The sequence below is a fragment of the Oncorhynchus mykiss genome, chromosome 4 (assembly GCF_013265735.2).
Source record: "Oncorhynchus mykiss isolate Arlee chromosome 4, USDA_OmykA_1.1, whole genome shotgun sequence".
Lineage (NCBI taxonomy): Eukaryota > Metazoa > Chordata > Actinopteri > Salmoniformes > Salmonidae > Oncorhynchus > Oncorhynchus mykiss.
In genome coordinates, this window is record NC_048568.1 from 3,174,497 (window position 1) to 3,189,313 (window position 14,817).

The 14,817-nt window shown below is 42.2% G+C and overlaps 1 protein-coding gene across 2 annotated transcripts in view; it reads left to right on the plus strand.

Annotated features, from left to right (window-relative positions):
- The first annotated feature begins 829 nt into the window (after positions 1-829).
- negr1 (neuronal growth regulator 1) overlaps positions 830-14,817 on the plus strand; it is a 400,053-nt gene continuing 386,065 nt past the window's right edge. Inside the window, exon 1 of one of the 2 annotated variants that reach the window (XM_021599922.2) lies at positions 830-1,266. In XM_021599922.2, coding sequence (XP_021455597.2) covers positions 1,097-1,266 — 170 coding nt within the window. In that variant the 5' untranslated portion in view covers positions 830-1,096. The remainder of the gene's footprint in view (positions 1,267-14,817) is intronic. The other variant, XM_021599923.2, reaches the window with a different exon arrangement.

The window sequence follows — 14,817 nt, forward strand, 5'->3', positions numbered from 1 at the left end:
ACATAATTTGTATGTTTTTTCATAGTTTTGATGTGGTCACTATTATTCTACAATGTAGAAAATAGTAAAAATAAAGAAAAATCCTTGAATGAGTAGATATATATATATATATTTCCTGTAAGGAAGAGAAGCTTAGGTCTGACTCCAGAGAGATATGCCACAGACAAGCATTTCTTTGTCAGCTACTGGGTCTACTATACAGATATAGAAAAATACAACTAATATCAGTCATACCATAACTTCACAAAAGTTTCTAAACTTTATTAGGGTAATATCAAAAGTAAGTCAGGCCATTGTTTATTGGCAAAATACGAGCAGACCAGGGGAAAAAATGCACTACCCTCCCATGTGCGCCCCCCCCCCCCCCCCCCCCCCCCCCCCCCCCCCAAAGCCAAAAATAAAAAAATGTACAGCCCTCCCCTATTTTTGATCACCCCTCCCCCCAGTAAATTTCGATCTGTCCCTGAGGATGATTCTCCAATCGATCTTTGCTATTGCTATTGGGTAGTGATGTAGACAGTACTGTGGCACCTTTACTGGGTCATCTCTAGTTACCTCAGCCACAAAATCATCATTATGGCTAAACCCCGCCTATAAATAGCTACAATCTCTCTTATTAAACTCTTATTTTAAACGAAACTCTAACCTTAACCCAATATTTAACCACACTACGAACATTATGCCTAACCCTAAGATTAAGTGAAGACAAAAAAAAACATTTTTGATCATACTTTGTGATGATATTTTGACTGTCTGGCTGTGGTAACTAGTGACAACCCTTTAACTGCTCTATCACGAACCACTGGGAACAGGTTGCCTGGGAAACGGCCGCATGGCAACAGGATCAGAGCCTGGGAGTTGTCTGCCGCTAGGTCTGCTCCCATTTTATCGCATTTCTTCACTAGATGGTGTGCAAGCCACTGGAGAGTAGGCTGCACTTGCTCGCGCACAGTAGGCTACGGCTCCAACAAAACAAATCTGGAAAACTACATTATACGACGCGCCATTTATTTAGGCTTTTGAGGAGGAAAGTGTGGGAATAAAAGGTTTGCTTTAAGGTTTTCATGCGACTTGGATAATATACAATCCAGCTGTGATGGACATAATGATTGCGGTGCAGGATGTGTGTGTCTCCAGTCAATGGCTTACCGCTATAATTCTCAGTCTGTGCTGCTTTTTGCCTTCGTGCTTACCCGCTGGACAAACTGTGGACTATGCATCGATTGAAAGTGTGGTCACCCGACAAGGCGATACGGCTCTCCTGAGGTAGGAAAACAAGCAAAGCAGCTTCAATTTCCCTCTGTCTCTGCATTCACGGACGATAGAGTTTCAATATCTAGCCAAATAGTGCTGTGACACCAAACAATAAGCAGCCTATAATTTGATACATTTCAGTTTTGCATTCAACGTTAGCAATTCTAAACTGGGTCACTCGCGCTACAAAAAACAATCTATTCTTAGCCCGTGTGTTTTTTTTCATAGAATTAGAATCGTAGAATGGAGGGAACCTAACTATGATGGGATCAGCCATTTTGGTCAGGGGTTGGCCAACCATTGTTTTCCAGTGCTGTTATGAGATATTGTGTAAAATAATGAATTTGAAGAATTTATCTGCACTGTATGCAGGGCCATGCACAGACTTTCTGGGGGCAGGTGCTCAAAATGAAAAAAGGGCACTCCCCCTTGAAAAAAAAATTGGCTTTCATAATTCATATCTCGAAATTCATAACATACTAACTGCCTCTGTAGCAAACATTTGTAAATGTTTTAGTATAGGCCTATTTATTTCTGCAACACACTCATCCCAAGTTGTAAGCAAGCTAGTTACAGTGCCTCCTTAAGACATGATTGACTTCAGAAAAATAGGGTAGGTTATTGATGAAATAAAATTTCATTGGTCACATACACATATTTTGCAGATGTTATCGCAGGTGCAGTGAAAGTACACACAAATCCCCCAAAATGAAAAGAAATTGAGAAGTCATCAGAACGATCAATGTCAGAGTCCGAAATATATATCAGTATTGCTTCCGTCCCTCGCCCAACCTGGGCTTGGCAACAGTCACCCTTGAAGCATTGTTACCTATCGCTCCACAAAAGTTGCAGTCTTTGCAGAGCAAGGGAAACAACTACTTCAAGGTCTCGGAGCAAATGACGACACCGATTGAAACACTACTAGCGCGCACCGCTAACTAGCCATTTCAGACCGGTTACACTCACCCCTCTTTGAACTCCTTATCCGACCCTCACTTCTCCCCTTTGAACTCCTTCTCCGCAGTAATCAGTGATCAGGGTCACGGCACCAATGTAACTGTATTGCTTCCATCCCTCTCCTCGCCCCAACCTGGACTTGAACCAGGAACCCTCTGCACACATCGACAACAGTCACCCTCGAAACAACTACTTCAAGGTCTAAGAGCAAGTGACATCACAGATTGAAACGCTACTAGTCCGCACCGCTAATTAGACATTTCTTACCGGTTATATATATTAGATAGATATATAGATATATATCTATCTGGTTGAGAGAATGCCAAGAGTGTGCAACGCTGTCATCAAGGCAAAGGGTGGCTACCTTGATTTCCTATAGTGAAGACATCAAACTTATTCTTGAATGTAGAAAATAGTAAAAATAAAGAAAAACCCTTCAACGAGTAGGTGTGTCCAAACTTTTGATTGGTACTGTGTGTGTGTGTGTGTGTGTGTATATAGACAGTGTAGCCAGTATATAAATAGGAAATGTGTGTACAGCAGTCGTTATCTAGGATTAGCCTTGACTAGAATAAAGTATATACATATGAAATGGGTAAAACAGTATTTAAACATTAAAAAGTGACCAGTGATGAATGACTATGTACATAGGGCTGCAGGGTAGAGTACCGGGTGGTAGTCAGCTAGTATCAGTGACTATGTTCAGGGCAGGGTACTGGGTGGAGACCGGCTAGTAGTGACTATTTAACCGTCTGATGGGCTGGACATAGAAGCTGTTTTTCATTCTCGGTCCAAGCTTTGATGCACCTGTACTCCTTTCTCCACATTCTATACTGAACAAAAATATAAACGCGACAATCAGTCAATTGAAATAAATTAATTTGTCTCTAATCTATGGATTTCACATGACTGGACATGGGGGTGCAGTCATGGATGGGTGGGCCTGGGAGGGCATAGGCCCATCCACTTGGGAGCCAGGCCCACCCACTGGGGAGCCAGTCCCAGCCAATCAGAATGACTTTTTCCCCACAAAAGGGCATTATTACAGAAAGAAATACTCCTCAGTTTCATCAGCTGCTCGGATGGCTGGTCTCAGACGATCCCACAGGTCAAGAAACTAAACTCAACAAAAAAATAAATGTCCCTTTTTCACGAACCTGTCTTTCAAAAATTATCTGTGAAAATCCAAGTAACTTCACAGATCTTCATTGTAAAGGGTTTAAACACTGTTTCCCAATCTTGTTCAGTGAACCATAAACAATTAATGAACATGCACCTGTGGAACGGTCGTTAAGACACTAACAGCTCACAGACAGTAGGCAATTAAGGTCACAGTTATGAAAACGTAGGACACTAAGAGGCCTTTCTACTGAAAAACACCAAAAGAAAGATGCCCAGGGTCCCTGCTCATCTGCGTGAACGTGCCTTAGCCATGCTGCAAGGAGGCATGAGGACTGTAGATGTGGCCAGGGCAATAAATTGCCATGTTCGCCTAAGACATTGCTACAGGAAGGACAGCTGATCATCCTCCCAGTGGCAGACCAGGTGTAACAACACCTGCACAGGATCGGTGCATCCGAACATCACACCTTTGGGACAGGTACAGGATGGCAACAACTGCCCGAGTTACACCAGGAACGCACAATCCCCCCATCAGTGCTCAGACTTTCCGCAATAGGCTGAGAGAGACTGGACTGAGGGCTTGTAGGCCTGTTGTGAGGCAGGTTCTCACCAGACATCACCGGCAACAACGTCGCCTATGGGCACAAACCCACCGTCGCTGGACCAGACAGGACTGGCAAAAAGTGCTCTTCACTGATGAGTCGCGGTCTTGTCTCACCAGGGGTGAAGGTCAGATTTGCGTTTATTGTCGAAGGAATGAACGTTACACCGAGGCCTGTACTCTGGAGCGGGATCGATTGGAGGTGGAGGGTCCGTCATGGTTTGGGGCGGTGTGTCACAGCATCATCGGCTGAGCTTGTTGTCATTGCAGGGAATCTCAATGCTGTATGTTACAGGGAATATATTCTCCTCCCTCATGTGGTACCTTTCCTGCAGGCTCATCCTGACATGACCCTCCAACACGACAATGCCACCAGCCATGCTGCTCGTTCTGTGCGTGATTTCCTGCAAGACAGTAATGTTAGTCTTCTACCATGGCCAGCGAAGAGCCCGGATCTCAATCCCATTGAGTATGTCTGGGACCTGTTGGATCGGAGGGTGAGGGTTAGGGCCATTCCCCTCCAGAAATGTCCAGGAACTTGCAGGTGCCTTGGTGGAAGAGTGGGGTAACATCTCACAGCAAGAACTGGCAAATCTGGTGCAGTTCATGAGGTGGAGATGCACTGCAGTACTTAATGCTGCTGGTGGCCACACCAGATACTGACTGTTACTTTTGATTTTAACCACTTTGTTCAGGGACACATGATTCAATTTCTGTTAGTCACATATCTGTGGAATTTGTTCAGTTTATGTCTGTTGTTGAATCTTGTTATGTTTATACAATTATTTGCACATGTACATTTTGCTGAAAATTAATGCAGTTGACAGTGGATGTTTCTGTTTTTAGATATGGATGTCCTGGCTGGCGTGGTTACATGTGGTTTGCGGTTGTGAGGCTGGTTGGACGTACTGGCAAATTTTCTAAAATTACGTTGGAGGTGGCATATTTGGGGCATTATGTTTTGTGACAAAACTGCACATTTTAGTGGCCGTTTGTTGCCCCAGCAAAAGGTGCAAGGATCATGCTGTTTAATCAGCTTCTTGATATGCCACACCTGTCAGGTGGATGAATTTTCTTGGCAAAGGATAAATGCTCACTAACAAGGATGTAAACTAATTTGTGCTTCAAATTTGAGAAGAATAAGCCGTTTGTTCGTATGGAACATTTCGGGGATATTTTATTTTGGTTGATGAAACGTGGGGCCAAAGCTTTACATGTTGCGTTTTATATATATTTTTCAGTATAATTCACCAGGCAGGCCAAAACTCCTTCCCACCAAAAGATGCTGAAATTTCAGGCGGTCTTTTCGAACAGCTCTCATACTGAAAGTGTATTATCATCATTTTCACAATTCCACAAAAGAAAAACATATTTTTAACAGTACTGGGCCTTTAAAGAGAAGGTGTGGACCTGAATACGAAGGACTATTTAAGTTAAGTGATAAAACGTATGCATTTTGTTGTAGGTTTTATGTATTGAATTTAAAAAGCTGAATTCTATCTGGTTGTCTGGCTTGGCCTGTGAACAGCAGTGATGAGATATTGTTAGTTATTTTGTGATTAATAGTTGATGGCGCTCATCACAAAATTACCTTAGCAACAGCGATGATGGAGTGCACTATTTTTGCCCTATTCTCTGCTTGCCCGACGGCTGTCATGTCAAACCGACTTACACCTCAGACGATCTCTCTAGAGAAGAGTCTAATTCCCTGGTGTCAATCTGGGTTGCTTGTGATCAGTGGCAGAAGCTGTGCCTGAATCCCAATGATTCATTGGGCTAGAGATTATCCCTGTGGTATGAATCAGCTCAACAAACAAGTTTACCACTCCACAACCACCGGGTCATTGACTCTGTGCAGCTCTGACAGAGTGGAAATGGATATGGGGACCATTTTGAAGGTCCTTGGCGGGGTTTTTGAAATGAATTAAGAGGTCATTTGACGATGCCAATTATAGACAAAATAACCTATATTTCTGATTTGAAACTCAATGCATTTTCTGTGTGTATGCAGTCGGTGTGGCGTTATCATTTCACTCTGTTCAACTCTGTTAAACTAATGGATACTGGAAAGCTCTTAAGCTGCTCTACTTGCCTCTCTGCCTTGCATCTAATTGCAGCTTATCGTTATCACCAGGATGACTGGATGTGTTGATATTTGCAGTGCGATAAGGGGTATTCAGAAAACTGACTGTTTTTCAAAATCCGAATGAAGCTCGGATTGGACTTTTCCAGTACACTTTGTTTTCAGGAAGGTTTCAAATATAACCATGTAGCTAGAGACTGCAACCATACAACTGTCCGAGGTCGCTGACCCTCTTTTTCCAGACCATAGACTATTATAAGGCAATTTCTTCCATTCTCCTGAAGCTGATTTCAGGAAGAAAATGGTGAGCATTCTGAAATGGTGACAAACCCAGAAGCATACAATTAGTCATTGCCTCTGTATTATGGAAGAGCTCCCAAGAGGAATGTTCACTCTGTCATGTGTTCATTATTTCTCCCTCTTCTTCAATTCTTAATGCTGCATTACTGTGGCCTTCTGTGTTCCCCCTGCCTCCCTGATTTATGTTGGACAATGGGTCCATATCAATTAAATGGCTAGGGCTCTTAGAACAAAAGGAATTGTCCGCATGTGCATCATCTTCCTTTTAAAGGCCCAGTGCAGTCAAAACTTGACTTTCCTATGTGCTATATTTTTCTACACTATGAGGTTGGAATAATATTGTGAAAATTATGATAATGCCCTTAAAGTGTAAGAGCTGTTTGAAAAGACTGCCTGGAATTTCAGTCTGTTTTGGTGGGATGGAGGTTTTGGTAAATTTAGTTAATAGACCAATAAGAAAGAGTACCAAACCTTTCTGCCTATAACAGATCGTTTTCCCATTCCCAGACGGTCCTAGCAAAATTATTTGCTAAAATAAGTAAGTACCCTGTTTTCAATTAAAATGGTCAAAAATAAACAAAAATAGCTTATTAGCTATTAGACATTAGACATTTCGTCTAATGTCTAATAGCTAATAAGCTATTTTTGTTTATTTTTGACCATTTTAATTGAAAACAGGGTACTTATTTGTTACCCAGATAATTTGATATTGCGATTAAAATCGACTGCATTGGACCTTTAATCTTTTTTAATGACCTAAAAACTTTGCCATTTTCCTAATGGGGTCCTTTTCCATCATTAACAAGGGGCCTTGTATTCTGAATCAGTTATTGTTGGTTTTATGCCATGCATGACTGCATAGTTTCATGTATCTGGTGCATTTTACATTCAAAGGGGTTTCTGAACCAGTGATTCCTCACAAAACTCAGACAAAAAAATACAATTTTGGGGAGTTTATTAGAATAGAATAGTCCTTTGGAGGAACAATTGCTGAGATATGCAGTTGAAGTCGGAGGTTGGAGTCATTAAAACTATTTTTTTTTCCACCACTCCACAAATTTCTTGTTAACAAACTATAGTTTTGGCAAGTCAGTTAGGGCATCTACGTTGTGCATGACAAGTAATTTTTCCAACAATTGTTTACATCCAGATTATTTCACTGTATCACAATTCCAGTGGGTCAGAAGTTTTACATACACTAAGTTGACTGTGCCTTTAAACAGTTTGGAAAGTTCCAGAAAATGATGCCATGGCTTTAGAAGCTTCTGATAGGCTAGTTGACATCATTTGAGTCAATTGGAGGTGTACCTGTGGATGTAATTCAAGCCCTACCTTCAAACTCAGTGCCTCTATGCTTGATATCATGGGAAAATCAGCCAAGACCTCAGGAAAAAAAATTGTAGACTTCCACAAGTCTGGTTCATCCTTGGGAGCAATTTCCAAATGCCTGACGGTACCACGTTCATCTGTACAAACAAATGTACGCAAGTATAACACTATGGGACCACGCAGCCGTCATAGCTCTCAGGAAGGAGACGTGTTCTGTCTCCTAGAGATTAATGTACTTTGGTGCGAAAAGTGCAAATCAATCCCAGAACAACAGAAAGGGACTTTGTGAAGATGCTGGAGGAAACCGGTACAAAATTATCTATATCCACAGTAAAACGAGTCCTATATCGACATAAGCTGCTCAGCAAGGAAGAAGCCACTGCTCCAAAAAACCATAAAAAAGCCAGACTACGGTTTGCAACTGCACACGGGGACAAAGGTCGTACTTTTTAGAGAAATGTCCTCAGTTTTATTTTGTTTCATCAGACCAGTTTGGCCATAATGACCATCGTTATGTTTGGAGGAAAAAGGGGGAGGCTTGTAAGCCAAAAAACACCATCCCAACCATGAAGCACGGGGGTGGCAGCATCATGTTGCTTTGCTGCAGGAGGGACTGGTGCACTTCACAAAATAGATAGCATCATGAGGTTGGAAAATTATGTGGATATATTGAAGCAACATCTCAAGACATCAGTCAGGAAGTTAAAGCTTGGTCGCAAATGGGTCTTCCAAATGGACAATGACCCCAAGCATACTTCCAAAGTTGTGGCAAAATGGCTTAAGGACAACAAAGTCAAGGTATTGGAGAGGCCATCACAAAGCCATGACGTCAATCCTATAGAACATTTGTGTGCAGAACTGAAAGAAATTGTGCGAGCAAGGAGGCCTACAATCTGACTTAGTTACACCAACTGTCAGGAGGAATGGGCCAAAATTCACCCAACTTATTGTGGAAGGCTACCCAAAACGTTTGACCCAGGTTAGACAATTTAAAGGCAATGCTACCCAATACTAGTTGAGTGTATGTAAACTTCTGATCCACTGGGAATGTGATGAAATAAATAAATGCTGAAATAAATTACTCTATTATTATTCTGACATTTCCCATTCTTAAAATAAAGTGGTGATCCTAACTGACCTAAAACGGAATTTTACTAGGATTAAATTTAAGGAATTGTGAAAAACTGAGTTTAAATGTATTTTGTTAAGGTATATGTAAACTTCCGACATCTATTGTGTTTAACTTATCTAAATGCATAATTGAGAAATAATTAATCAAAGTTGGTGTATTTTTTAAAATGTTGGCCTTACGCAGGTGTCCTTTAAGACTCCATAATGTTTAATCTGTACATGCTACAAGGAAAACATTTATCATATGAAGCTTTACCACTTGCTCTGTAATACAAGTAGTATTTTGATTTCAATAAAACATAGTTTTACATGAATTTATTAATATTGAAAAATATAAACTTGGATATTGAATATATAACATTTTGGATTTGGCAAATTGTTCAATATATTGTTCAACATAATGTACTCTAAGGGCATATCAAAGTTCCAGAGTGGGACCTCAGGCAATTTTAAGTTATGGCCTATTTTATAAATAGAAAATGTCAAAGTAGGCAATGTAACCAATCACAGCCCTCCTTTTAGTTGTACTGGCACATCCTGCAAATCACCATAAGAGGTGATCATTTGAATAAATTGTTACATTCACTCTGTTGGTAATGCTTACAAACTGGATAATAACTCAACGTAGCAGAGATCCCACTCTGGGACTTTGATATATTTTGTTCCACAATAAAAAATAATAAATTCAAAATCAAAAAAATTATTTCAATATTGATGTTTTATATTTATCTATATTCATAAATTTACGTAAACAAATGTTTATATTGAAATCAACATACTACTCATGTTACAAAGCAAGCAGTAAAGCTTCATAAGACACCAATATTTGCTTTGTAGCACTTACAGATGAGACACTATGGAGTCTTAAAGGAGGCCTGGGTAAGGCCAAAATGTCATACATATGCCAACGTTGATCAATTATTTCTGTTTTTCATAGTTATGCCAAATATAGGTCAACTCCTTCCTCCAAATGACTATTCTATGGATTACAGTTCATGAAAATCCCCAAAATCATGTTTTTTCAGCCACTCAGCTGCCATGGAGAGCGCACCATCAATGGGATCATCACTTCCATGCAGCCTCATCTTCTCTATTATTTACTGGTGTGATGCCATTGAGATTGACGGATAAGCCTTAACTCTTCACGTTAAATGTTCTGCATGGTTAAGTAAACTATAGCACGGGACAGCAGGGACAATTTTCTTGAAGGAAAAACTGGTAAGGTATTAAATGAAATCCATTCCTCCAAGATAAAGCGATATAGGCCTAAACAAATGTAAACTGTGCTAAACTGTAGCCTGCTGCATAGGTATGCTTAGCCTATATCTTGAATATAAATTTGTAAGAATTGACATTATGAATATGATATTGACATGGTACATTATAGATGATAAAGCCTGTAAAATATTAACCTATTCAGTCTAAAATAGTCAAGAGGGGCTTACTGTAAGTAGGCTATTCAGTGCAGTCATATAATAAATCAGAGCTTCAATTGAGGGGGTTCTTCCACCACGATTCGAAAGGGGGTTATAGTTGCAGTTGAATAGAAAACACTTTTTTCACTTAAATCAAATGTATTTGTCACATACACATGGTTAGCAGGTGTTAATGCAAGTGTAGCGAAATGCTTGTGCTTCTAGTTCCAACAATGCAGTAATAACCAACGATCTAACCTAACAATTTCACAACAACTACAAGTGTAAAGGAATTAATACGAATATGTACATAAAAATATATAAATGAGTGATGGCCGAACGGCATAGGCAAGATGCAGTAGATGGTATCTAGTACAGTATATACATTTGAGATGAGTAATGTAGGGTATGAGAACATTATATAAAGTGGCATTGTTTAAAGTGGCTAGTGATGCATTTAATTACATCAAGATGGCAAGATGCAGTAGATGCTATAACGTACAGTATATACATATGAGATGAGTAATGTAGGGTAAGTAAACATTATATAATATAAAGTGGTTAGTGATAAATTGATTACATCAATTTTTCCATTATTAAATTGGCTGGAGTTAAGTCCGTATGTTGGCAGCAGCCACTCAATGTTAGTGATGGCTGTTTTTCCAGCGGGGTGAACAGGCAGTGGCTCAGGTGGTTGTTGTCCTTGATTATCTTTTTGGCCTTCCTGTGACATCGGGTGGTGTTGGTGTCCTGGAGGGCAGGTAGTTTGCACCCGGTGATGCGTTGTGCAGACCTCACTACCCTCTGGAGAGCCTTCCATTTATGGGCGGAGCAGCTGCCGTACCAGGCGGTGATACAGCCCGACAGGATGCTCTCAATTGTGCATCTGTAAAAGTTTGAGAGTTTTTGGTGATGAGCCGAATTTCGTCAGCCTCTTGAGTTTGAAGAGGCGCTGCTGCGCCTTCTTCACCAAGCTGTTTGTGTGTGTGGACCATTTCAGTTTGTCCGTGATGTGTACGCCGAGGAACATAACTCTCCACCCTCTCCACTACTGTCCCATCGATGTGGATAGGGGGGTGCTCCCTCTGGTGTTTCCTGAAGTCCACGATCATCTCCTTTTGGAAGTCCACGATCATCTCCTTTGTTTTGTTGACATTGAGTGTAAGGTTATTTTCCTGACACCACACTCCGAGGTCCCTCACCTCCTCCCTGTAGGCCGTCTCGTCATTGTTGGTAATCAAGCCTACCACTGAGGTGTCATCTGCAAACTTCATGATTGAGTTGGAGGCATGCATGGCATGCATGGCCACGCAGTCGTGGATGAACAGGGAGTACAGGAGCGGGCTGAGATTGCACCCTTGTGGGGACCCAGTGTTGAAGATCAGCGGGGTGGAGATGTTGTTACCTACCCTCACCACCTGGGGGTGGCCGGTCAGGAAGTCCAGGACCCAGTTGCACAGGGCGGGGTCAGACCCAGGGTCTCGGGCTTAATGATGAGTTTGGAGGGTACTATCGTGTTAAATGCTGAGCTGTAATCGATGAACAGCATTCTTACATAGGTATTCCTCTTGTCCCGATGGGTTAGGGCAGTGTGTAGTGTGATGGCGATTGCGTCGTCTGTGGACCTATTGGGGCGGTAAACAAATTGGAGTGGGTTTAGGGTGTCAGGTAGGGTGGAGGTGATATGGTCCTTGACTAGTCTCTCAAAGCAGTTCTTGATGACTGAAGTGAGTGCTACAGGGCTGTAGTCATTTAGCTCAGTTACCTTAGTTTTCTCGGGAACAGGAACAATGGTGGCCCTCTTGAAGCAAGTGGGGACAGCAGACTGGGATAAGGATTGATTGAATATGTCTGTAAACGCACCAGCCAGCTGGTCTGCGCATGCTCTGAGGATGCGGCCGGGGATGCCGTCTGGGCCTGCAGCCTTGCGAGGGTTAACACGTTTAAATGTTTTACTCACGTTGGCTACAGTGAAGGAATGCCTATAGGTTTTGGTAGTGGGCCATGTCAGTGGCACTGTATTGTCCTCAAAGCGAGCAAAAAAAACCCTGCCACATACCTCTCGTGTCTGAGCCGTTGAATTGCGACTCCACTTTGTCTCTGTACTGATGCTTAGCTCGTTTTATTGCCTTGTGGAGGGAATATCTACACTGTTTGTATTCGGTTATGTTTCCGGTAACCTTGCCCTGATTAAAAGCATTGGTTCGCACGTTCAGTTTTGCGCGAATGCTGCCATCAGTCCACGGTTTCTGGTTGGGGAATGTTTTAGACGCTGTGGGTACAACATCACCAATGCACTTGTTAATAGACTCGCACACCGAATAAGCGTATTCGTCAATGTAGAACATATCCCAGTCCACATGATCGAAGCAGTCTTGAAGCGTGGAATCCGGTTGGTCGGACCAGCGTTGAACAGACCTGAGCACGGGTGCTTCCTGTTTTAGTTTCTCTCTATAGGCTGGGAGCAACAAAATGGAGTGGTGGTCAGCTTTTACGAAGGGAGGGCGGGGGAGGGCTTATATGCGTCACGGAAGTTAGAATAACAGTGGTCTAGGATTTTGCCAGCCCTGGTTGCACAATCGACATGCTGATAGAATTTGGGGAGCCTTGTTTTCAGATTAGTCTTGTTAAAATCCATGGCTACAATAAATGCATATGTGGTTTCCAGTTTACGTAGAGTCCAATGAAGTTCTTTCAGGACCATCGATGTGTCTGCTTGGGGGGGAATATACACGACTGTGACTATGATCGAAGAGAATTCTCTTGGTACATAATGCGGTCGGCATTTGATTGTGAGGAATTCTATATCAGGTGAACAAAAGAAGTTCCTGTATGTTGTTATGATGACACCACGTCTCGTTAATCATAAGGCATACACCCCCGCCCTTCTTCTTACCAGAGAGATGCTTTTTTCTGTCTGCGCGATGAAGAAACCAGGTAGCGTGTCTCGAGTAGGCCATGTTTCCGTGAAACAAAGTACGTTCCAGTCTCGGATGTCTCTCTGGAATGCTACCCTTGCTCGGATTCCGTCTACCTTGTTGTCAATAGACTGGACATTGGCGATTAGTATGCTTGGGAGCGGTGCGCGATGTGCCCGTCTACGGAGCCTGACCAGAAAACCGCTCCGTCTGCCCCTTCTGCCCCATAGTTGTTTTGGGTCGCCGACTGGGATCAGATCCATATTCCTGGGTGGTAGGCTCAACAGAGGATCCGCTTCGGGAAAGTCGTATTCCTGGTCGTGATGTTGGTGAGTTGACGTTGCTCTTATATCCAATAGTTCCTCCCGACTGTATGTAATAAAACCTAAGATTACCTGGGGTATCAATGTAATAAATAACACATACAAAAATACTGTATAGTTTCCTAGGAACGTGAAGCGAGGCGGCCATCTCTGTCGACGCCGGAAGTTATAAGAAAACCGAGTGGCACAGCGGTGTAAGAACACCATCCTCCATTGTTATTGGTTAGGCCGAGTTGTTCATGTTGAGCTTTCTCCTGAGGACTTGGCCAAAATAGTATTAGCTTGATGATAAGTCGTGTTTTGTAAAATGGAATATAATGAGTGAATTTAACTTGCTGAAATATACCGAAATGAAACGCAGCATCACTTCCTCGTCTTACAAACTTGGCATAGCGATAATGCTGTGAAAATCTGGACGTCGGTATTAGAACAGTAAGACTTGGACCACAAAATGATTGGAAGAGTTTATCTATCTATCCACACTGAGGATACGATAAAGATCCAAGTTTATTTTTGTTATTTAGTTTGACAGTCGGCCCTTGGCTGTAAAATAAAGGCTGCATAGAGGCCTTATTCTCTGTAAAAAAAATTACCTGTCACTACTTTAGAAGTCTGATATTTTCATAAATGTAACATCAATGCCTTGTATCAACTTAGCGTTTTGATGAAAACCTTTTTCGCTCTGTACAATAATTAGGGATGTAACGATTCACCGATACGCATCGGCCCCCGATTAAAATATTGAAGATATGACCGCATCAGTCCATGGACCCCAAACTGATCCAAGTATATCATGCATTAGTCAGAAAATAGATTCCGCCTTCATAGTGGCGCAGCGGTCTTAGGCACTGCATCGCAGGGCTTGAGGCATCACTACAGACCCGGGTTCGATCCCATGCTGTGTCACAATCGTCCGTGACCGGGTTTCCCATAGGGTGGCACACAACTGGCCCAGCGTCGTCGGGTTAGGGGAGGGTTTGGCCGGGCGGGCTTTACTTGGATCATCGTGCTCTAGCACCTTGTGGTGGGCAGGGAGCCTGCAGGCTGATTTCGGTCGTCAGTTGAACGGTGTTTACTCCAACACATTGGTGTAGCTGGCTTCCGTGTTAAGAAGCGTGGTTTGGCGAATCATGTTTCGGGGGTACGCATGACTTGACCTTCACCGAGCCCGTTGGGATAAAAAATAGATTCAAATGTAACGAACTGCCAATTTACTCAAATGTTTTTCTCATATTGCTTTCTTTCTACCTTATGAAAATACCTAATATTTTGTGACAACCTATGCGTCCTCATTTCCAGTGTTGAACAAAGCATGTAACTGTGTTGACAGTCATTGATCTAGAAGTAATTTTGCATCCCAAACAACCCTAGGGAATATCAATAG